At 39.1% G+C, this 23,714-nt stretch overlaps 1 protein-coding gene across 2 annotated transcripts in view; it reads right to left on the reverse strand.

The window, feature by feature from the left end:
• The window catches only part of Rnf180 (ring finger protein 180), a 176,796-nt gene that overhangs the window by 48,250 nt on the left and 104,832 nt on the right, over positions 1-23,714 (reverse strand). For both annotated transcript variants that reach the window (XM_052743238.1, XM_052743237.1), the window contains one exon: positions 2,922-3,147. In XM_052743238.1, coding sequence (XP_052599198.1) covers positions 2,922-3,147 — 226 coding nt within the window. The remainder of the gene's footprint in view (positions 1-2,921; positions 3,148-23,714) is intronic.

The following is a 23,714-nucleotide window of genomic DNA, read 5'->3' on the forward strand; positions in this document are numbered from 1 at the left end:
TAAATTTGGAATGAGTATAGTATCACTGTATTTCTACCCATGAAGCTAATGTAACAGAAATATGATACAAGGAACCCCTCAAATCATCACGTAGTATCTTCACTTGCTATAAAGAAGGACAGCTTTTCCACTATAACCTTTGGCAATAACAGTCCCACAGTCAGAATGATGAAATTAGGTAATTTATATGATTAATTTATTCACTAACTAATCCCCAACACTCAGAGGACAAGGATAGAAGAAGTGAAGACTAGGTGACTTTCCTAAGATCACAGAGATAGCAGAAACTGAAGGAAGAAAAAAAATCAATGTTACAATAGCAACCACTGAATACAGAGACATAAAGTTAACATGAAATGTGCAGAACTCTTAGGAAGGGGGTTGTAGAACTTTACTGGAAAGTGATAAACTATAATAATCACTATTATAAAAATATCCACTAAAATGCCACTCATCCTCAAATTAATTTAACCTTACTTTGTGAGTTATTAAACTACAAATACTAAAATAATAAGAAGTGAAGTATGTTCAGGACAAGACAGTAGGTGAATGGAGCAGCTGCCAAGAGAGACATGTGTTAGGAGTTGCTGCTGCTTTTCAAAGGAAGACAGTTCAATTGGCACAGAAAGAATAGCTTGTTAAATGTTGCTGGGGCATGTGCCTAAGGATTGCAAACTGGTACTTTATCCTTAGGTAAGTAGTGCACCTCAGGAACTGTGGAAAAATGATGACAAAATGTAACTTAAAAAATAGGTAAAAGGAAGGGTTATAAACTTGTATAGTTAGTAGGGCCTTTAATAACTAAGTTTTAACAATAAAGATGAAGGTTTAAACACCTTATACAAACACACAAAAACCAAACCAAACCAACAAACAAAAAACAAAATCTAGAAATTTGGCACATTCATAAAATACTATAACCACAAATAAGGTGTAAAGGACAAAAATGGAAGATTGTTTTCCACTTATGACAAAAATTGGCACTAAATAAACAAAACACCTTCATAGTCAGGAATTTAAAATGGAGACCCGGATGGCCAAGGCTGTAGAGACAAGCCCTCATACACCATTGTTAATGATAATTCATGTACTACCTTAAAACACAGGCTTTAACTACTGTCTCTACTTCTGGAAGTTTATTATAAGGAAACACTATATGATGTGTTCAAATATTTATCCATGTATAACACTAATGTATAAATAAAATTATAAATAAAAGTGTAAATATTCCATAAAAGTAAATGGGCTAAGTAGAACATGATGTCATTACAAGAAACACAAGGACTTTAGGTTAAACAAGGAAACAAGTTAGAAAATGTTCACATGGTCTGATAGTTTGGGTAACAAGGAGAAAAGCTTAGACATGCATACATGCACACATACACTATATTGTGGAAAGAAATTCATTAGATATTACTTTAAAATGGTAGGAATATGGGTGACCCTGAGCTTACTACTTAAAATTATTTTAACAAGAAACCTGAGCCACATTGTATTAGCAATTAGCAATATGACTTTATCTAATTTATACTGATATTTCCTCAGGTTTTATTTAAAATACCATGAGCAACAAAGAGAAATTTTGATGTTGAGATTTTCTCTGAGGATGCTTTTAAGGATATTGCTTCCTCTTGACATGTTCCAGAGAAGTCACATAAAATTTCTCATAGGGCTAAGTGCCAGAAACTCCTTTAGTTATCCTTGAGAATTTGTATTTTCTTCTAATGGAGAATATGAATAATGAAAATCGCTTCTTTAAAGATTTACTTGTATTTTTCCTTATATAGTGTGAACATTTAAAACTCAATCAAACTGTAGTTACAGTGTAGGACCCCACAGCTTACACATCTGCATTTCTATCCATATGTAGTCTGTGTTCCATTCAACTTCTATTTCTCTTATCTTGGTACTGCATTGACACTTGGTCATGAGATGTGCAGTGATTCTGTACAGCAATATCCTTGCACTAGGCAGATCAGAGGGCCATAGCTTTCCTTTCTCTCCACTGTCTGATTAGAGAGATTTACAAGCCTTTGTGCAGCTGGCTAGGTTGGGGTACCAACCCCACTGCTTCACCCACACGGGTGGTGGGTCTTGATTTCTTTCAAGGAATAAAACTGCTGTCTATGCTCTTCAATTTTACCATTAATAAAGTACATACCTTGATCTCCTTTTGACTCTATTGGTCTGAGGACAAAGCATGGAGACAGAAAGCCCCTCCCTCTGTACAGTACACAGTAGTGGCCACGGCCACTTCTCTTAGTTCTCTATGTTCATGGGCATTAGTTTGGATCTCTTCGCCAATGTGGGTGAAGTACCATTAAGATGGCTATATGCCATCTTTACGCAAGTAGGTAAACTTGCTTTAAAAAAAAGAGCTTAGCCACATCACGAATGGTTGGGGGAGGTGCATCAGATCCATTGCTGGTGGCTGCATGCATCTCTGGATAGCTCTGAATGTCACCCAACACATTTCTAACTAAAAAAACAACAGTGTCAAAGACTGGGCATTCCTGGCTTAGAGATTTGGAAGTTTGGGTAACAGGTGTAGTAGCTGTCCTCAGATATGAGGGCCACAGAACACCAGCAGCAGAAGGCAGATAAGAGGGTAAGAAGGCAACAGTGTTGTTTCAGACGGAATTTCCCTCACCCTGGAGCCATCTGTAGAGACTGACCCACAGCTGGCTAGGACGAAGGATCTGAGTTCAGAGTTAGGGGTCAGTAACAAAGACCTACTTTAACCTGTGGTTCTGGCATAGTTCCAGTAGTTAGGCAAGCACTGTTTTATAAACTAGAGCAACAATCACTTTGAGTATACTTTTCACTAACTTCACACTCATTTATATGATACCTTCGGAGTTAAAACCAAAACAGCAATCAGAAAACATTAGGTGACTATGACAACGAAAGAGAATGTTTACCTGTCTGGAAGAAGACTCTAGAAATAATGGTCCGGCAGAGCGGGCAGGGAGTGCTTGCAGGGTTGTCTTTGGCCAGAGTCCGTAGGCAGGGCTCGCAGAAGATGTGATGGCAGGGGTAGCACATGTATGGGTTGAAGTACACATCGAGGCACACTGCACAGATGTAGCTGTCCTTTTCTTCTGTGTATTCATTCTCATCATCTGTACTCATCTCATTACTCAACGTCTGCAAAACAGAAGGCAGGCATTTTTCCTTGGTTTAGTGTAAGACTGGATTCCCTGAGAGAGGGTGACTTTAAATTCTGTGAAAATTTAAAATATTTATGAGATGCGTATAGTATCTGTTTCTGTAACATATTCCAAGTGATAGAAATGGGATCTGTTCAAGTGAGAAGAAACAAAAAACACATGGAAATCCCAGAAGCCTCCAATATTCCCTAATATTTCTACATAAAACTAAATGTTAAACTATACCTAAGCATATGAAGCATACCTGGGAATCTAAGCAGCACTAGTTAAGTGTTACATCTACCAGCAATGGGATTACATATTTCCCTACCCCTATCCAAAATAGTGACTGGCATCGATTATAGGATGTTACCATGGCATCTTCTCATGATGGCCATCAGACCCTCCTCCCTCTCACACGGTACCTGGAGCACTTCACATTCTGTATCTTGCATCTTTCTGGGTCTCAATGCCAAGAATGTGTCAAAGTTAAAGGAATGTCCGGATGTAGACTTGGCAAAACAATGTGGAGTAATTATGGGATTGGCTTTGTGGCTAGACATATGAAGAACTGATTCTCTTCCCAAATGTAATAGTTTGAGAAAGGCAGCTTAGAGTAAGTAGCACGAGGTATGGGAGAACAGTTCCTCGTAGTTAACCTCAGAGTTATCCAATCAGAGTTACCCAATCTGTGAAGGTGTGGGGATTAAAACAGGTGATCCCCTTCAAACATTTAGCTCAGTCCCTTAGCTCGAACATAGTTAGTAGCTGTTAACCCGGGCCACCTTCTTCCTCATCTGCTCATCTCATCTTCTCTCACCCCAGTCCCTGTACTTTCTGCTAAACCCTTGGGGAAAGTTTTCTCAAGCTAGGAGAATTTCAGGGAAAAGTAACCCGTTTACTTCTTTTCTCCTCATGGAGATGAGATCAGTGAATAATATTAGAATGGACCTTGACTTATGAATAGCTGTAATATATAGAGATACAGATATATACAGAAGATAAAAGAGGCTTGAGATATAAGCAGAAACCATCAACAAACCCTCTATTATGCTTTGACTGTTCATCTCTTCCAAAGCTCCTACTGAACCTTAACTCCTCAGTGCAACAGTATGAGGAGGTGAGGTGTAGGGATGATGATGTCCTCGGGCAGAATTCTCAAGAATAGGATTAGTAATCTTTGCAAAGGCTAAAGGGAGCAAAACTCATCCCATTCAGTGCACTCACCCACTACAAGGAAGCATTGCAGATTGGGCCATCATCTGACACTTGACCTTTCTGGGGCCTGAACAGGAACTTTCCTGCCTCCAAAACAATGTGAAAAATCTCTATTCTTATAAATTTCTTAGTCTGTGGTATTTGTGGTACAGCACTAAGTATCTCAGCCCACTGGTCCTGAATAACACCACGATATAAACTATTGTTTGATTTTTCTAGATGTGTTTATTTTTTCCATATTCATTCTCATTTTATAAAAGATATAGTTGAGTTTGAGCCAATTTATTTTTAATTAAATGGTCATTTTTCTTATAGGCATGGGGACATTTTTATTTAGCCTAGTTACTTGTTGGTACTGGATGAATGTGTTATAATTTTCTGTCCTCTATTTTGCATTCTTCACTCTTCTAGTATCACCTGTTGATGGAATGAGTTCTTAATTTGATCACATTGTTATGTCATGGGGTTTCCCTTTTGTATTAATTTAAGAACTCTTGTTCTCATCCAGGGTCACTAACTTAGCATTATTTTACACTTCATATTATTTCAAAGACATCATGTATCTGAAACTGATTCTCTCCTATGGTTTACCTTATAGACAAATTTAATCCTCTTGTTTATTGGTCTTGTCTTTTTTTTTTTAACAGAGAATTTCCTTTTGTGCACTACTCTGAAGTGTTACCTTACCAGTAAGTGTCTGTTCGGGAGATTTTTATCCCAGCCCATTGGTGTGTTGTCTGTCCTGCTCTATAATCATAAGTTGCAACCTTAGAATGACTCAGTATCTGATTGCTGAAATCCTTCTATGTTACTGTTACTCTTCAACAGTGCTGTGGTCATTCCTGACCATTTCCATGACTATGTACAGTTTAGAATTATGTTGTCATGTTTGTTTAAAAGCTAAAATTTTTACTGGAACTACACTGAGTCTATGGATAAAATTATGATATATTAGGAGTCTTTATAATAAAAAACTTTAACTCTTAGAGGCTGGTTTTTTTCCCATTTATTATAAAATCATTTAAAATAATCCTGGTACAACTCTGTTTTGATTGGAGCCAATACCTTGCCTCCAATACTACTGCTCATTCCCTCTTTTCAGCCAGCCCATTCTCAGTGTGACACGCATGCTCTACACACCTCATACCCAAACAATCGTGTAAAGGAAAACTGCTTCTTTAGCTCAGGCTGTCTTTCTCTTCTCTCTTTGAACAGTAAAACTTCCCAAGAGACTCACTGTGTTGTAGGTAATGGCTGCTTCTTACTTCCTACCCTCTCTTTAACGTATTTAACCTGCCTTCTGTTCTTGATACAATACGAGGACTACTTACACAACCATTAACAGCCTTCGGTGTGGCCATATCCAGAACACTTTCTGGATTGTTTTGCCTTGCTCTCTCAGCAGCATTTTCTGGGTAGACCACGTCTGGCTATCAGAGCTGACGGAGCTCTCAGTTATAGGCATTTATGAGCCAACTGATGTGGGTGCTGGGAACTGGTCTGTAAGTGTTCTTAATAACTGCACTACATCTCCAGCTCTGCTAAATGTTAATTTCTAAACATGGTTTAGTTAGATCTTGTTAAGATATGGCTGTATCAGAAATGTTACACATCTCAAGTCAAATTAATTAAATGAGTAGTGACCATTATTTAACGAATAATGACTATGTAAAATACTTGGAGTTTGTGTTGAGGCTTCGGAAGGCTTGTTCCAGGCTAGATGAGAAAGGGCTGCAACTATCTTTTATTGCCAACAAATGGTATTGGAGGATAGGTAACAAGAACCATGTAAGATGTTTCCTATCCTCTGATTCAGGGTTGACAGTTTTTACAATGATTTATGTTTATTTTGGATTACGTTATCTATTGACTGGTTAAACCTTTTTAGTGGAAACAAGGTAATGCATGCTCTCTTATACATAGATCACTTTGTGTGTGTGTTTATCACTATTGGTTTAAATTTACTTTATTTCCCAAAATGTCTCTTTTACTCTGCTTGCTAGACTCCACAGATTTTCCTTCCATTAAAAAAAATAAACCCCTTGGGCTTGTGGGATGGCTCAGCTGGTGAGCGGGTAGACTTGAGTTTTATCCCTAAGACCCACATGGTGGGAAGAGAGAACCAACTCCTACAAGTTGTCCCCTGGCCTATATGTGCATGTGCACACACAAATAAATAAAACAAACAAACAAACAAAACCCTACAGTCATGTTAGCTTTTGCATAATTTCTGCAGTTAGAAAAAGTTTAGGTTCTGATGTTAACATTCATGTTTTTCCTTAGTGAGCCTACCTTCCCACAGTGATATGCTAATCACTGCAGTATCTTTTTCTCTCAAACAGCATTTAGGTTCTTAATGTTTTATTTTTCTTTTACATTAATTTATTTTGTATATGCTGCAGGCCAGAGACTAATTTGAAGAATATCTTTTTCTCTCAAATAGCAGAGAGGTTTTAGCATTTAGGTTCTTAATGTTTTATTTTTCTTTTACATTAATTTATTTTGTATATGCCGCAGGCCAGAGACTAAGTTGGAGAAGTCGGATCTCTCCTCGCATCATGTGGAGCCTGGCTCTAAAACACTATCATCAAGAGTGGTGGTAGGCTCTTTCACTTGTTGAGCAATTTCACTGGCCCTCATTTTCAGATTTTCAAACTGAGTAATAAACGCATTACCGTTTTGTGAATAAATGTAATAATCCCACAGAAAGGAGAGCATGACCTTTATGCACTCACTGTTAGGAAATGCACCTGGGGATGTTGCTGAGTTCTGCCCAAGTCCTGTAACTACAGAACTTTGTATTATAGTTGATGGAGATGCAGCATGGCTGGGGTAGATGAGGCTTCTCTGGATCCATTTATATGCTTTTAATCCCTACAAGGATAAATCTGCCCACTCACTGACATCAAGCTCGGCTGTCTACTTTGTCCCAAGAAAAATGAGCAAAGGTAGTGAAAACTGTATCTAAACAGGTTTCGTAAAAAGTCATTTTTATAATTCTGCCAGGTCACCAACAGTGGCTGCTCTATCATTCTAGATATGAGGATGGGAAGGTCACTAAAACACAACAGAGGACGACAGGCAACTTAGGAACAGGTAACTCCACAAATTCTGCTGTGAATAGGCCACTGGGATTTAGGAGCAGTACATTGTCACTCACTGGCCGAGTGACTAACAGGAAGCGAGTTCAGGGACCGAAGTACCTATATAACACAGTCAAAACTGTGGGGTACTGACTTAGTGAGTAAGCTGCCTTACTCACTGTACTGGAAAAGTGACAACTCATGTCATGCACAGGTATGCATTTGGGAGAAACTGTCACCACTGATAAGCTGGAAGTGAGAGAGTGAGCGCAGAAAGCTTAGGAAAAAGAACACAGTAACATGACTTGGTTGCTGTTGGCCTCATTCGACACGGTAGATGCAAAAGGAAAAGATGAGGTCAGGAAAAAGATGACCTCACTTCGAACATTAGGAAAGGAGGAAGAGAAGCAAACAGCATTTTTGAGAAGCAAAGAGACAACTGTTCCTCATGGTCAATCAATAAAGTACTTCAAAAACATTTAAGGAACGAAAGCCAACCTGTAGTCAAAGATCAATGGGATGTCACTTGCAACACATGGTGGTTGTAGCTGAAAACTGTATAGGGAGATTCAAGATGCTGAATAGATAAACCTCCTCTTTCACAAAAAAGAGACGGAGTGTCAGGTATACAGTAATATTCTGGAATGAGTGGCTGGTGGAAACCACTAAAGATGACCAAGAAAGGGACTGAAATGTGTGCATATTCATTGACCTGTGCCAACAGCATAATAAGAGAAACAAAACACACAGTATTTGTCACTGTGGCCCTTTGGGTGAGGTAAAATGAGTGTCCTGTTTGAAGAGCTGTAAGTCAAAGAGAAAGCACCAGCATACTGCATCATTGTGGAGCTGGCAATATGCACTGAAGAAGTTTCACAGTTCATATAGGCTTGTACCCACTCAGGTGGATAACCCGAAATCTGCACAGTAGCCTTGCTTTGAGAAAGGATATCATACTGTGTGACCCAGTAATTGCCCAGAATGCTGTACAGAGGCCATCTTGTAAAATGAGCTATTTGTCTGTACTTGGGCTGCTCAGAAATACCCGGCTATTCCCATGGTATGCACAGTGCCCAATACCATTAACCATAATAAAACTTATAGAAAGATTATAACAAGATACTCAGGTAGACTCAAGGGCAACATTGTACAACAGACACCCTATGGCATATCTTCAGAAGATGGTCATTTATCAAGTAGGAAACTCTTTAAGTAGAGATATCTGAGTCCCTAGAAATTAAAATATCACCTGGGAGCACGAAGAATACATGAAGATTTCAGGTATCACAATGCTCTCCAAAGAACACAGAACTCTCTAGAAGCAGATCCCAAAGAAGTAACTGCTTGAGACACACATGAAATACTCAAAAGACTGAATACAACTAGGCTTGGTGACATCAAAGGGACTACAGATGGCTCCATGGTTAAGAATGTGTGTGGTTCTTGTAGAAGGACCAAGTTTGCTTGCTAGCACCAACAGTGGGCAGCTCACAACCTCTTGTAATTACAGCTCCAGGAGGTCCAACAGCCTCTCCTGGACTGTGCAGGCACCTGTACTCACATGCACATACTCCATAAACACACACACACACACACACACACACACACACACACACACACACATACACACACACCCCTAAAAATAAAAATAAATCTTTAAGAAAAAGAATGTGAGTGCCAAGTGCAATAAAGTGCAGGAGATAATTTTCACATGAGCAAATGAATGTAACATTGGTTTCATAAGGAAAAACTTTGATTTATTTCTCAAGAGCCTTAAATAATCATATCTCTTGAGTTCACATTTTGAGTTGAAGTATCCCATTTCTTAAAAAGATCAATCAATTAACAAAAGACTCTACTGTCTGATTTCTAGGTAGATAAGAGGTCTCATTGGGATCCTACTAGGAAAAAAAAAACTGCTCAGTACCACCTCCAACAAAAATTTATCAGTTGACTCCAGAAACACTAAATGCACTCCTCCTAAGCCACATCATATAATACCATGCACAAAGAATAAAGAGGTCTGTTGGTCTTGTCATTTTTCTTCTAAATCTTATGGGCTTTTCCCCCTGCCTTATTATTCCTTACCCACAATTCTTTGCAGCAGAAAACCATGTATATATCAATATATCAACCAATGCTTTTTATTTGTTTGTTTTGTTGTTGTTGTTTGCAGTTTTGTTTATCCATGACCCATCTCTATTCAGGAAGAAGCAGTTGAAGTTTTGCTGTCCCAAGGAATGAATAATACACAGTATGTAGAAAACAAAGGAAGTTAAATTTTCAAAGTATATGATTCTCAGCACAAGTGATGGATTTGGGGGACCTGTCAGGCTCCTTCTATCCTTGTCCTCTTGCACTCAACATACACTAGACAAAGGTGCTACAGGGTTATCGTAAGACATTGGTAGCTCTCTACCTGACCATCATCCTTATGCCAGTTCTAAGTTGAATATTGCCGAGAATTGTGTAGGCAAGGAAAGCCCACATGGTGCCATCTTCAGAAGATAGAGAAAGCAAAACTTCAGAATCCTTTCATGCTTAGGGGAGTAGGGAACAACAGAAGATGGTACTGAGTCATCACCGAGTAGATAGTAAGGGTTGTTTCACCAGCACAAGGAAGAAACTACACTGAACTGGGACACTGATTGCTCAATCAGCATCAGTCAGGGTAACTATTTATCTCTCCTGCCAACATCCTGATACTTGGGAAGCACTAGACATTTTAAAACACAGACCTAAAAGGATGGAGCATTGACCCTACATAGATTAAGATTCACTTTTTTTTTTTTTTTTTTTTTTTTTTTTTTTGGTTTTTTGAGACAGGGTTTCTCTGTGTAGCTTTGCGCCTTTCCTGGGACTCGCTTGGTAGCCCAGGCTGGCCTCGAACTCACAGAGATCCTCCTGGCTCTGCCTCCCGAGTACTGGGATTAAAGGCGTGCGCCACCACCGCCTGGCAAGATTCACTTTTTAGCCCATGTAAAAAGTAGAATCAAACAGAAGTTAATTGATAAAAACAAATATGTATTATGCATTATTTGCATATAATGCATGGGGGATAATATTTAATTAAAAAATGATATAAATCCACTTCTTAAATACTCAACTTTATAGAATATATTTAATACTCAGAATAAATTCTTTTCTTTTCATTATATTATTTAACCTCTTCACAGAAACTAGAATTACGCCAACATTTCATTAAGTATTATTCTACTGTTTTTTCATAAGACTGACACAGCAGTCACACTGTGTCATAGAAAGACCTTAGATATTAAACTTATCAGGAAACAGCAATGATTAAGAAAACAGCATATGGAAGTTATTTTAAATATACATCTTTCAGAATCTTTTAAATGTATGATTCTTAAAGAAATGTAAATTTTTACAAATGTCATTGTTGTGTCATAAGAATTTATATTTCTGTCTCAGAATATGACTTCAAATTTGCATAAATACATATTCCAAATTTGGCAGTTTGGGAGTTCTAACATATGCTAGCTTCCATAGCAGCCATCAAAAGTTACATATTTTAAGAAATAGCTAGAAAACTTTTTGTATCACCCCTAAACCCCCACATTTGATCAATATGGAGAACCAAATCAACACAGGAAGTCTTACTTCAGGGCTGGTTGAATAAAAATGCTAGATAAAGGGTTAACATACACTCTCTGTCTCTCTCTGTCTCTCACACACATACACACACACACACACACACACACTGCAGATATAAATCAAAGCTCTCATTTCTGTGCATAGCAACAAGTGAGAAAGGGTGTTTGTGGGTCAAAAGCTTTTGGCTTTAATAAAGAGGCTCTACAATGATAACTGTGGTGTGCATTATTTGTGGGTGTGGGGCAAAATTAGCACTTCTAACTCAGAAACTTTGAACTGAGAAAAAAGTAACTTGTTTGTTTGTTTTGGTTTTTCGAGACAGGGTTTCTCTGTGTAGCTTTGCGCCTTTCCTGGAACTCAATTGGTAGTCCAGGCTGGCCTCGAACTCACAGAGATCCGCCTGGCTCTGCCTCCTGAGTGCTGGGATTAAAGGCGTGTGCCAGCACTGCCGCCAGGTGAAAAAAGTAACTTTAAACTAAGTCCTTTATTTGTCAAAACTATAATATCACAATGAAGCAAAATATAAGTTAGCCTGGTGGTCTTGTGCCCACAGTTCAAAGCATTTAAGACTTACCCAGAAGCCACTCCCACTAAAGATGAGTTCACACTAAAAAAATTACCAGTTATACCAGAAAAGAGACTATAAGTGCCACATAGACAAGGAGATGCCTACCTGGAAGAATGTTTGTACTTCTAGCCTCCTGTTTCCACCTCCTAGATTCTGTGTTACAGGCTGTGAGCACTACACCCACCAAGAATTTACTTTTGAACAACTACACTAACTGATGAATACAGAAGAAATTCAAATGACTTTTTAAATTAAATTCTCCAAAAGAGAGAATTTACAGGAGGAATATGTTCTCTTAACAGGTCAAACAAAAGAGGCCTAAAGAAAGTAGATTTGAAATAAGATGTCCAGATGGAGGTTTTATATGTGAAAGGTTAAAGAAGAAAGGACTGGTATAGTAGAAACTATCACTGAGGAATACACAGGGAATAATTATCTTGTATGATTCTCAAAATAATTGTGTTTCATTGAATTTTACTTCTGAAACACTTCATTTCCTGCTGCTCTTAGACTCAACAGGTATTTTCTAGTCTTCATCTCTCTTGGACTCTTGATTACATGGCACTAATATCCTTCCAGACATTTCCAAGCACACTGAAATGAGTGGCTGTTCTTCATCACAGGACATGATACTCCTTTCCCACCCCTTTCTGCTTGCTCCTCGGCATGCTTTCCTCTGTTTCCATACAGATGAGAGTCCTTAGTGTTTGGTCTGCCCCTCACCCTCCCTCGAGCTGCATGACCTCCCTGAGCAATGGACTCATGGCTTCTATTAACAGCTGCATTCAGATGATCTTCAAGGACAGAACCCTAGATCAATGCTTCCTCTCCTTTTCTATTTTTATGTGGGGCCAGGGATCAAAGTCAGGGCCTTATACATTCTAGGCAACGGCTCCACCTCTGAACTACATCCCCATTTCACGGCAATTCTCTTTGGCTCCAAAACCGTATCTTGAAGTACCCTTGGCCTATTTTTATTGTGGTGTCTTAAAGGTATCTGTATATATTAAACCTGTACTGAACACCCAAGCTTTTATTCACAACCAATCCCCTTCTACTTGGCTTTGACTCGTTTAATCTATCTACATTTATAGCTCATACTCTTGGTGTCACCTTGATACAGTAGTTACTATTTTGTCAGTTAATCTTAATAGTTTTAGTCCCTGAATGTCTCTTGAATCCATTCTCATCCTCTTTTTTTTATGAATACCTTTCTGTGTCCCCTCTCTCTCCCCATTTCCCTACTTCATTAGCTGTTAACTAGCCCTTCCATCCTTCTTACATCACTGAACTATTTTTGCACACTTTGCCAACAGTCTTCTGTTCAAAGAGCTATTTATCATGCTACTCTGGTTTAAAAATTTCCAAGGCCAATAGCCCACGAGCAAAAGGGCCAGCATTTGAATGGTGGTCCTTCTTTTAGTCCAGTCTCAATGGCTAGGCTACCTCCCTACTGCCTGAGTCACTGTTCTCTGACCCTCTGCATGCTGTTTTAATACTTCTTTCAGGATGCAGACATGGGGCCCAGTTATTTGGAGTTTTGCCTCCCATACCTCTTGATCTATATAGCTCTTGATCACTTAGTAGATTTTAGGAAAAGAGACTTTTTTTTTAAAGAAGGCCTTTCCTGACTCCTCAATCTAAAATAAGCCCTCTAGCACAATGCTCTCATAAAAATGTGCACCTCCTCTTTACAATGTTACCATAGCTTGAATTTCATGTTTGTGTATAAAAGCTTGATTTATATGTGCCACTCACACTGGTCCTGACGCACCACTCCTAATACATATCCTGTTAGGCAGTACTTACACAATGTTGAATGAATTACAATAACATACACATAGATAATATTTAATGATAACATACATTATACATGATTTTATATATACATGCAATCACCAATGTTTGCAAATTATTGTTTTAAAATTCCTTATTTCTAGTCTATTTCCTGTACATACACTACATAAATTTGCAAGCTGACATTTTCCCCTGTATTTACGTATTTATTTATTTATTTATTTTTGAGATATGGTCTTTCTACATAGTCCCTGCTATCTTGGAACTCACTATGTAGAGCAGGCTGGCCTCAAACTTACGGAGACCCATCTGCTTCTGCCTCCTGAGTATGGGATTAAAGGTATCCATCACCATGCCTAGCAATTTGACTTTCTTAATTAAAGGGTCACTGCATTGAGAAAAGTAGTAAGTGTTCAAACATGGGGTGCACATGTGTGGGGATGTATATACATGTGTGTGTGTGCATCCGTGTGGAGGCCAGAGGTCAACCTCAAGTTGCTCCGCAGGATTCATGCACATTAGTTTTGGAGACATAGTCTCTCCCTGGGACTTGGGACTCACAGATTCAGGTGGACTGTCTGGACAGGGAGCCCCAGAGATCCATCTATCTTCTCTTTAGTGCTGGGATTGCCTGGCTGTCCTAGTGTGCCCGGCATTTTATGTTGGTGCTGGGAACTGAACTCCGGTTCTCACGCTCGCACAGCAAGCTCTTCATTAACTGTGCTGTATTTGCTGTCTTCCTTCATGAGCTTATCTTTATATACAAGTATCCAGCATCACAATTGGCATTCACACCAAAGAGCAGTTTTTTTTTATGTAATTTGGAGTTATTGATTTGCCTATTTATTCTTAGTTCCAACTGGGACAGATGATCAGTAATTATATGATCTAATAATTACAACTAAGTACCTGAAGTTTCTGACTTTTTTACACTCATGTATTTATTTATACATGTATTTATTTGGTGTGTGTATGTGTGTGGGCACATGTTATCAGACAAGGTACAGAGTTGGTTCTCTCCTTCTACCAACTCTGTACCTTGTTGTGGGTTCTGGGGATAAATTTTAAGGTCGTTAGACTTGGTGCCAGCCCACATCTTATTCTTGGAAATTAAGTATTTTATGGTTCAACCCTGTCTTTGTCTGTTAACCCCAGTAGAAATTAAAGAAGAATATAATTGCATTAAAAGAGGTTTACAGATTGATTTTTTTTCTTTAAAAATGTTTTGAGCCGGGTGGTAGTACCACATGCCTTTAATCCTAGCACTTGAGAGGCAGAGCCAAGCAGATCTCTGTGAGTTCAACGCCAGCCTGGTCTGCAGAGCGAGATCCAGGACAGGCACCAAAACTACACAGAGAAATCCTGTCTTGAAAACAAACAAACAAACAAATAAATAAATAAAATGTTTTGAGACAGAGGTTCACTATGTAGCTCAGGATGGTCTTGAACTTGCAATATACCCCAAGACACAGTCTCAAATACTTGGCAATACTCCTGCCTCAGCTTCCTGGGAGTTGAGATGTGCACATGTAGTTAGTTACAAGCCAGTATCTTAGTGGAAAAAGTAAACAAAAACGCATCCATTATTTTGTGGTTATAACTCAATAGCATCTTTATTTTCATCAAAATCACCTACATTTACCCTCATATATATCTGCAGTATGAAAAAGGATTTTAAAATTATATCCTTTCCTCAATTAATAAAAACCTAGTTGGGAGAAGAAAAAAACAACAACCCAGGAAGACATTAGAGGTAAGAAACGGAAATAAAAACTTTAAATATTTAAAAGTGTATTGCTTCAGAAAGTAAAAAATGAGTTACAAGTTTTGTCACTTAATGGACTGACCTTAGACAAATTATTTCATCTCTGAGTCCACTTACTTATTGGCACAATTAGAATAATACCAATCTACCTTCTGGAGTTGTAGGAGTGAAACGGTCTCATTCAAACAGAGCCTGATGGAAGAGGAAAAAGAACAACCTCTTGAGGGTCGTGGACACATGGAGCCCATGTCACCTAGGGGGATCTGCAGTTTGCTCCCTGTGGGGTGGCTACACAGGAAGGGAGCACACCATTACTCACATCAGTTCCCTTTCCCCTCCCTGTGTTTACTGTCAAAGGGAACGGGTAAGGACAAGGACCCACTACTGCAACTCTCCATTTAATTCATCCCAACCGGACAGCACAGGTCATCAACAACAGCACTCTTGACTGAAAGGGCTATAAATGCAGACAGGGAAAGTTCAGTGGTTTACTCATGTATGCTAAAAGGACTTGTATCTCCTTGGGTATCGCCATGAAGTACACAAATCCTTTGATAGCCCAGTAGGAGCGGGCTGCCTTTATTTTTGTGGTGCACTGAGAACTAAGGAGAGATGAGGTAACTCTTAGCAATAATTGTGCACAGAATTTATCTCACCTATGGATTTCAGCTAGGCAATAAGTGCCTAAAGTGTTTCCTGTAGCCATGCCTGCAATAAATGAAAACTGTTACCGCCTCTGTGTTCCAAATTGAATTTTTTTATATAGTGGGTCATTACTTCATATATATGCCAGTGTCTGTGGCATTTCTATAGGAAAATCAGCCTAACTCAGAAATAAAAGGTGAGGTTTGATAAGAAAGTCAGGGATGGACTAGGGGCCAATCACAGTCTCTAAAAGAGCACTTCTCATCCTGTGGGTTGTGACCCCCTGGGTGGTTGCATATCAGACATCAGATATGCATATTCCATATTTACATTACAATTCATAACAGTGGCAAAATTAGGTATGAAGTAGCAATGAAAGAATTTTATGACTGGGTCACCAGAACATAAGGAACTGTATTAAAGGTTGGCAGCATCATGAAGGCTGAGAAACACTGCTCTCCAGGCTCATGTAATTTATTCTGTACTGCACAGCTTAGCACAGCAGAGCTTCCTTAATGCACAGTTCACTTCAGACAAACACTGGGAACCGCAGTGAGGGATTCTGAAAACTACTTATATTTCTATTACAGAAGAAACAAACCAGTTTCAGGTTTTTACCTGAGCACACAAGAATGCTTAAAAAGACACTGCAGTGTTCCACGAGTCATAAAGAGACAGAGGAGGTACATCAAATTTGCCACATGTGGGCTGCAACTGGCATGACAGCCCATCACAGGAAATTTTAGGGAGAACAAAAGCATCACATATTTCCTCTTTAAAATTATGACAGAAAAGTGTGATCATTTTAAGTGGGGAATACATAAATTAAGACAGCGTAAAAATAGTATAGACATGTCAAAAAAGGAGTAGAGAAGGATGCAGCAAATTTGCCATTAAACGGGTTCTCTGCAACCACTCATCAAAGGAGGTGACAGGCCAGCAAGGAGGGAAACAGACCACAAGGAAGACAAGAATGGCCTGAACAAGACTGGACATGGGGAGAGGTGCAGACAGGTGTGCATCACACAGCACAGCTGCTATTACAGATGTTACCAAGAGGTGACATGAACTGGCTATTCCCTCATAAGAGAACTGGGATGCTGTGCCATGTATGGACCCGTTTATGAAGGATTGCTTGATGAAAAGGAACATTTAAGGAAGGATGTTTAAGGAGGAGCTGGCAGCTCTGTGAGTAAGTGACAGAAGTTAAGAGGGATGGAAAGCAGGCCACCTTCCCAAAGGCTCTTCATCTGTAGTCCAAATATAAGATGACAGGAGCTGGACCGAGTTTTTGGCTGCAGAATTGCAGAAAAATGAGCAACAGCTATAGTAAATTTTGCTTTGGAAAGAAAAACATTTGTTCTTTCTGTAATTCAAATATAGTTTCTTTGTGTCTTGTATATGGGTGTGTGTGTGTGTGTGTGTGTGTGTGTGTGTGTGTGTGTGTGTGTGTGTTAATATACACATGTGTACAGGTATATGAGCCTATGGATGATCATGTAGAAGCCAGGGACACAGTGTATCTTCCTCCACTGCTTTCCACCTTATGTTTTTGAAACGGGGTATCAGAGTGAAGCTGGCATTCACCTTCTTGGGAAATGACTGGTTCCTGAGCTCTGGGGATGGCCCTGGCTCAGCCTCCCCAGTGCTGGGCTTACTGGCATGTGCATCATTCCTGGCTTTTGCATAAGTGCTGTGGATTTGATCTTGGGTCCTCTTGTTCCCACAGCAAGCATTCTTCCTTAATGAGTCACATCTCTAGCTCCTCAATCAGACAGTCTCAAGAGGGAAAACTTCTAAATCTCTGATATGATTTTCTCCATGTGTAAGAGGTACTGTGATTTTAAAAGTTAAAGATTCACTTAGATGGCAGGATCAGAAATGTCAATACAGAAATGTCAGTAGAGGATATACAGAGAGGCTTATGTTCCCCCCACACAAATTCTCTGCAGGGTATTTGGAAATCTTTAATAGAAAAGGAGGTGCCACAATCTGAAACATCATGGGTATTAAAACGGGAGTAAAGGCTTGAATGAAACATTTTATTGCTTCTTAAGTTTTAATCTGGCTGGATGAAGATACACTTTGAACACTAGTACCGTGGTTTGAATTCAACCTATAAATAATACTTAGATCCATTGTCTGCTGTGTAGGAAAACACAAAATAGGGTAGGAACTAAAATCATAAACAGCTGAAATGACACCAGACAACAGCAAAAATCACAGCTTGAAGGTCAGCCTCGCCACCTTGTGACTCTAAAAGAATCAATGCAGAAAACTGAAAATGGAGACAAACATAGTGATCTTTTAAAAACTAATATTTACATTTTCATTACCAGGGTAAGTTTTACTTTAGAAGTTTCACTAGAGAGGATATGTTACATCTTTTCCTATAATTCAAAAATATCAGGTGATGAAAATTTTATAACAGGTAATTGTTAGGAGTGAGCAACACCCTTCCTGGTGAGGACTCAAATGTTTCTGTAATAGTGTATTTCATTTGCTAAGTAATAATTAATCTATCTGATCATATAGTATCATGATAACTATAAAAAGAGGAACGTGTATACTATAATTGTGCTATGTACAGCAACCCTGGAGTCAATCAGAGGTTAAAATAAGAACTCAGTGTTGCCTTTAAATCTGTTCTACTAGGAACCATTTTCCTGGTATCCACCAAAGAATCCTCCAGCACCATTTTCTGTGTGACACTGACATGTTACAACATTGACTTTTGACCTATCTTGTTGTTTGCCAAATAATGTGAACAACAGAAAAGAAAACAGGGATATTTTACACTCCATCAAGTTGTGTGAGAGAGAACACAATTAAGCACAAGCCTGCTACACAAAAAAATTAACAGTAGCAACCGGTCTGCAAAGTTGGGCAGGAAATGAAGAGACTCTATCCCAAAACAACAGTACAGCTGGATCTTAGTAACCAAAGATAAATGCAACTAATCCCAGAGCCTAAGCCGTGTACATAGAGTCCAAAAATAAAAAGAAACAATGTATTAACTGTACCCATGTGTATGATGCAACCCGAAATAAAGTATGAGATACACTTGACTAAGAATGTTTCAGTTCTTGGGCTGGTCAGTGAGATGATAAGAGTTCATCAAATGCTTCATAACTTAAAGTGAGTAAAATGTCCTCAAATCAAAGTGTCAATTGATGATGATGTTTTATGATAAACCAGGACTATGAAAATTCCAATTTGTACAGCTGAATAAGAATTATTCTATATTTTTAAAAAGTTAAGTTTTGTTTTTCATCTTTGTGAAGTTATTTTATCAATTACTTTTCCAGTTCGTGGACACTGCCCCAAAGTTAAGGGGGGATAAATTAGGAAACATCCGTAGTTAAAATGGTCATTTTCTGTCGATTGTCTAAGTCCCTATCGTCCTTATCTAGTGATGAACTGAATACAGCAGGTGTGCGCATCTCTTCCTAACTTTTCCTTCAGTGACTTGACATTAGGAGTTTGAAATCAGGCTTTGCGGGGGTATTTACACCATGGAAACTGGCAAAGCCAGGAGTCAGGAGACAACGCTTCCCTTGGACAGATGTTTATTAGCACACTGGTATTTTTATTGTAGTGTAACTTGCACAGAAATAATTCACAAACGCACAATGAATTCTTACAAATTGAACACCGGAGTGTCCATTATTAAGATGAAGAAAGAGAACCTCATTAGCACTCTGAAAATCTCTCCCATGTTCCTTGCCAGCAAACTGATTCTCAGGCGAGTGATTTATTCAGCATCCCAGATATAGAAATCTCAGACCCAGCACTTCTCTCCATATTGATCTGAATATAATTTTTTTAAAAAAAATGACACTTCATGTCCATCATATCTGCACCCTAGTATTACATTGGCTGGGACCCTAGAGAATGAAATATTTGAAGTAGCAGCTTCTGAAGGCATACATATTTGACCATGGGAACTTTCCATTGGGTAGAAATATCAGCCATAGACCACAAAAAGGCCCGTGGAGAACTTGGAGCATGGTAGAGAGAAGAAAAGCACCTGTCTCTTACAGAAGTGTTAGGGACTCCTGCCCATAGCCTTAATTCTCAACATAAATTACTTGATGCAAAAATGAATTTTCTAAAGAGAGCTATAAAATAAATGAAAATCTTCTATGGCTATACATCAATGTCATTGTGTTTCTGAAAATTAGTGTTGCCTACATATATCTCTGCTTAAACAATATGAGGTAATTTTAACTGAGGTGTTCTTATTGCTGTTATTATTTTGATATATGGTCTCCCCTCTATAACCCAGGCTAGCCTTAACCTCACTATGTATCCCAGGCTGGCTTTGAACTTGTGGCAAACTTCCTGCTCAGCTTTCCAAGTGCTTGGATGATAGACATTGGTTAAGTTTTTTTTTCTTTCATGATTAAAAAGCCTATTCCAGTAAACTATAGATTTAAAATTCACATTAATTGATTGTTTAGATTCTGAGACATAGTAGCAGGAAAGTGATACATTTCTACAAATCCCATAGCAGGTGCACATGGAGGAAGACAGATGTTAATTTTTGGATAGTCAATTTTGAAGCATGAGAAGAGAAATGTAAAATGAATGGGTGTATGTAAGCCACCCAGCACAAAGGCAGGGTATTGGTACCACTGCAACCCACCCAGCACAAAGGCAGGGTATTGGTACCACTGTTGACTGATGGTTTTGCTGTTCTAATTCCTCCTAACTACTTTTACTTATTTTGTATATGATAAAAGGATGAAGGCAATGATTTTAAAGAATGGATGATTCAACAATTTCTCTCATCTCCTTATGTATTTGATTAAAATAATTTCTAGCCCCTTAGTAAATTATCTTAGTAAGAAATATCACAGAGGACACTATCTCACATGTAAAATTTACCAAATGCATCATAGATGTAAGAAAAACATTTGGTATACATAATAATGACACTTCATGTGAAGTTTCTGAGAACAGAGATGATATTGGTTGAGGTCAATAACAACATGGAAGCAGGCTTTCTCTTGAGCCATCAACCAGCTCCTAAATCATTACACAGAGACTTATTATTAGTTATGAATGGCAGGTCTTATCTTATAATTGTCCCACTAGCTCTTATAACTTATTTTAAACCATTTCCTTTAATCTGTGTTTGCCTCGGGGATTTTTACCTTTCTCCTTATGTTCTACTCGGTGTCTGGCTGGCTGGTGGCTGCCTGGCTAGCTGGCCCCGGGCATCTCCCTCTCTTTCTCCCCATTCTCTTCTTTTTCTTTCATTTTCTCTTTTCTCAGCAGCCCCACTTATCCCTCTATTCCTAGCTATTGGCTGTTCAGCTTCTTATTAGACCAATCAGGTGCCTTAGGCAGGCAAAGCTTTACATCTCATTGAACAAATGCAGCATAAACAAATGTAACACATCTTTGCCTAGTTAAAGTAATATTCCACAACACAACATAGCTTTGTTTTCTGCTCATTAAGGCTTACAAATTGTTCTAACTAAGTAGTATAATCTTGTTAAGGAGTATAAAAACACCAAAATTAAAATGGAAATCAATTAGGGAATTCCAAGTCTAATAAGTCACTTAGATCCTACTAACAGATGTCAAAGAGAACTATCACAGTTCAGTATACATTACATAACTTCTTGGACAATACAGGGAGGGCATTTCTTTCTGGTTTTTAAAGTCATCATGGTTGTGCTTGTCTATAGCAATGAGAACGGTGTCTTAGGGATACAATGAAGCCAATAAGTCAAGTCATTTTTCTGTTGGCCTCTAGAAAGATGAAAGTCTAACTTAGGGTCCACTTCCAGTAAGGGAACAGCACCCTCCACAGGATACTTACATTTCCTTGATCTTTCTTTCACCTTAAAATAGTTCAGAATACAAGTCTAAACTTCCTGGGTTCAAATTTTTGTTCCATCATTATTAGATGAGTGACCCTAGATAAATGACTTCATTGCCTATCCCTCATCTTTAACATAAAAAAATAAATATGTCTTCCCTACTGTATTTGTACTGCATTACCTCATGTGAGAATGGCTGCTGTGAGAAACGATGTCAGAAGCCTGCCTTTACAAATTACCTTTCACCAAGTTATCAATGTGATTTGAAATCATTTATAAGTCTATACTCATTTTGCTTATATACTGTGCATTCAACCTGTTTGCTACTGACTTTAAAGAAAAACTGACAACCTACAGAATGGGAAAAGATCTTCACCAAACCCACATCTGACAGAGGGCTGATATCCAGAATATATAAAGAACTCAAGAAATTAGACATCAAAATACCCAACAGTCCAATTAAAAAATGGGCTACAGAGCTAAACAGAGAATTCTCAACAGAAGAAGCTCAAATGGCTGAAAGACATTTAAGGAATTGCTCAACATCCTTAATCATCAGGGAAATGCAACTCAAAATGACACTGAGATACCATCTTACACCTGTCAGAATAGCTAAGATCAAGAACACTGAAGACAGCTTATGTTGGAGAGGATGTGGAGCAAGGGGAACACTCCTACACTGTTGGTGGGAATGCAAACTTGTACAGCCACTTTGGAAATCAATATGGTGCTTTCTTACAAAATTGGGAATCAACTTCCCTCAAGACCCAGCTATACCACTCTTGGGCATATACCCAAGGAATGCTCAATCATACCACAAGGACACGTACTCAACTATGTTCATAGCAGCATTATTTGTAATAGTAAGAACCTGGAAACAACCTAGATGCCCTTCAACTGAAGAATGGATAAATAAAATGTGGTACATATCACAATGGAGTACTACTCAGTGGAGAAAAACAGTGACATCATGAGGTTTGCAGGCAAATGGATGGAACTAGAAAATATCATCCTGAGTGAGGTAACCCAGACACAGAAAGACAAGCATAGTATGTACTCATAAGTGGATACTAGAAGTAAAGCAAAGGATAACCAGACTGCAACTCACAACTCCAGGGAGGCTACCTAGTAAAGAGTGCCCTAAGAAAGACACAGGGATCGCCCAGCGACAGAGAAATGGATGAGATCTACATGAGCAAACTGGGGGTAAGGGGAGGAGTAATGGAGGGCAAGGGTTGGGGTAAAGAGAGCTTAGGGGAGCAGGAGGTCCTAGCTGGATTAGGAACAGAATGGGAGAACAAGGAAAGAGACACCACGATAAATGAAGACACCATGAGAATAGGAAGAATCAGAGTGCTAGAGAAGTCCCCAGGAATCCACAAAGATGACTCTACTATAGACTGCTGGCAATGGTCGAGAGAGTGCCTGAGATGACCTACTTTGGTGATCAGATGGCCAAACACCCTAACTGTCATGATAGAACTCTCATCCAGTGACTGGTGGAAGCAGATGCAGAGATCCACAGCCAAGCCCCAGGTGGTGCTCTGGGAGTCCAACCAGCGAGAGAAAGGAGGGATTATATGAGCAAGAGATATTGAGACCATGATTGGAAAAAGCACAGGGACAAATAGCCAAACTAGCAGAAACACATGAATTATGAACCAATAGCTGAGGAGCCCCCATGGAACTTGACCAGGCCCTCTGGATAAGTGAGACAGTTGATAAGCCTGAACTGTTTAGGAGGCCCCCAGGCAGTGGGACCAGGACCTGTCCTTGGTCATGAGCTGGCTTTTTGGAACCTAGGGCCTATGCTGAGACACTTTGCTCAGCCTTGGTGCAGGGAGGAGGGGACTGCACCTGCCTCAACTGAATCTACCAGGCTGGGCTGACTCCCCAGGGGAGACCTTGCCTTGGAGGAGGTGGGAATGGGGGTGGATTGGGGGGAGAAGATTGGGGGGTAGGAGGAGGGAGGACAGGGGAACCCGTGGCTGATATGTTAAATTAAATTAATTATAAAATAAAAATATTTATTAAGAAAAG

This window comes from Peromyscus californicus, unplaced genomic scaffold (genome assembly GCF_007827085.1).
Source record: "Peromyscus californicus insignis strain IS unplaced genomic scaffold, ASM782708v3 Scaffold_18__1_contigs__length_77618521, whole genome shotgun sequence".
NCBI lineage: Eukaryota > Metazoa > Chordata > Mammalia > Rodentia > Cricetidae > Peromyscus > Peromyscus californicus.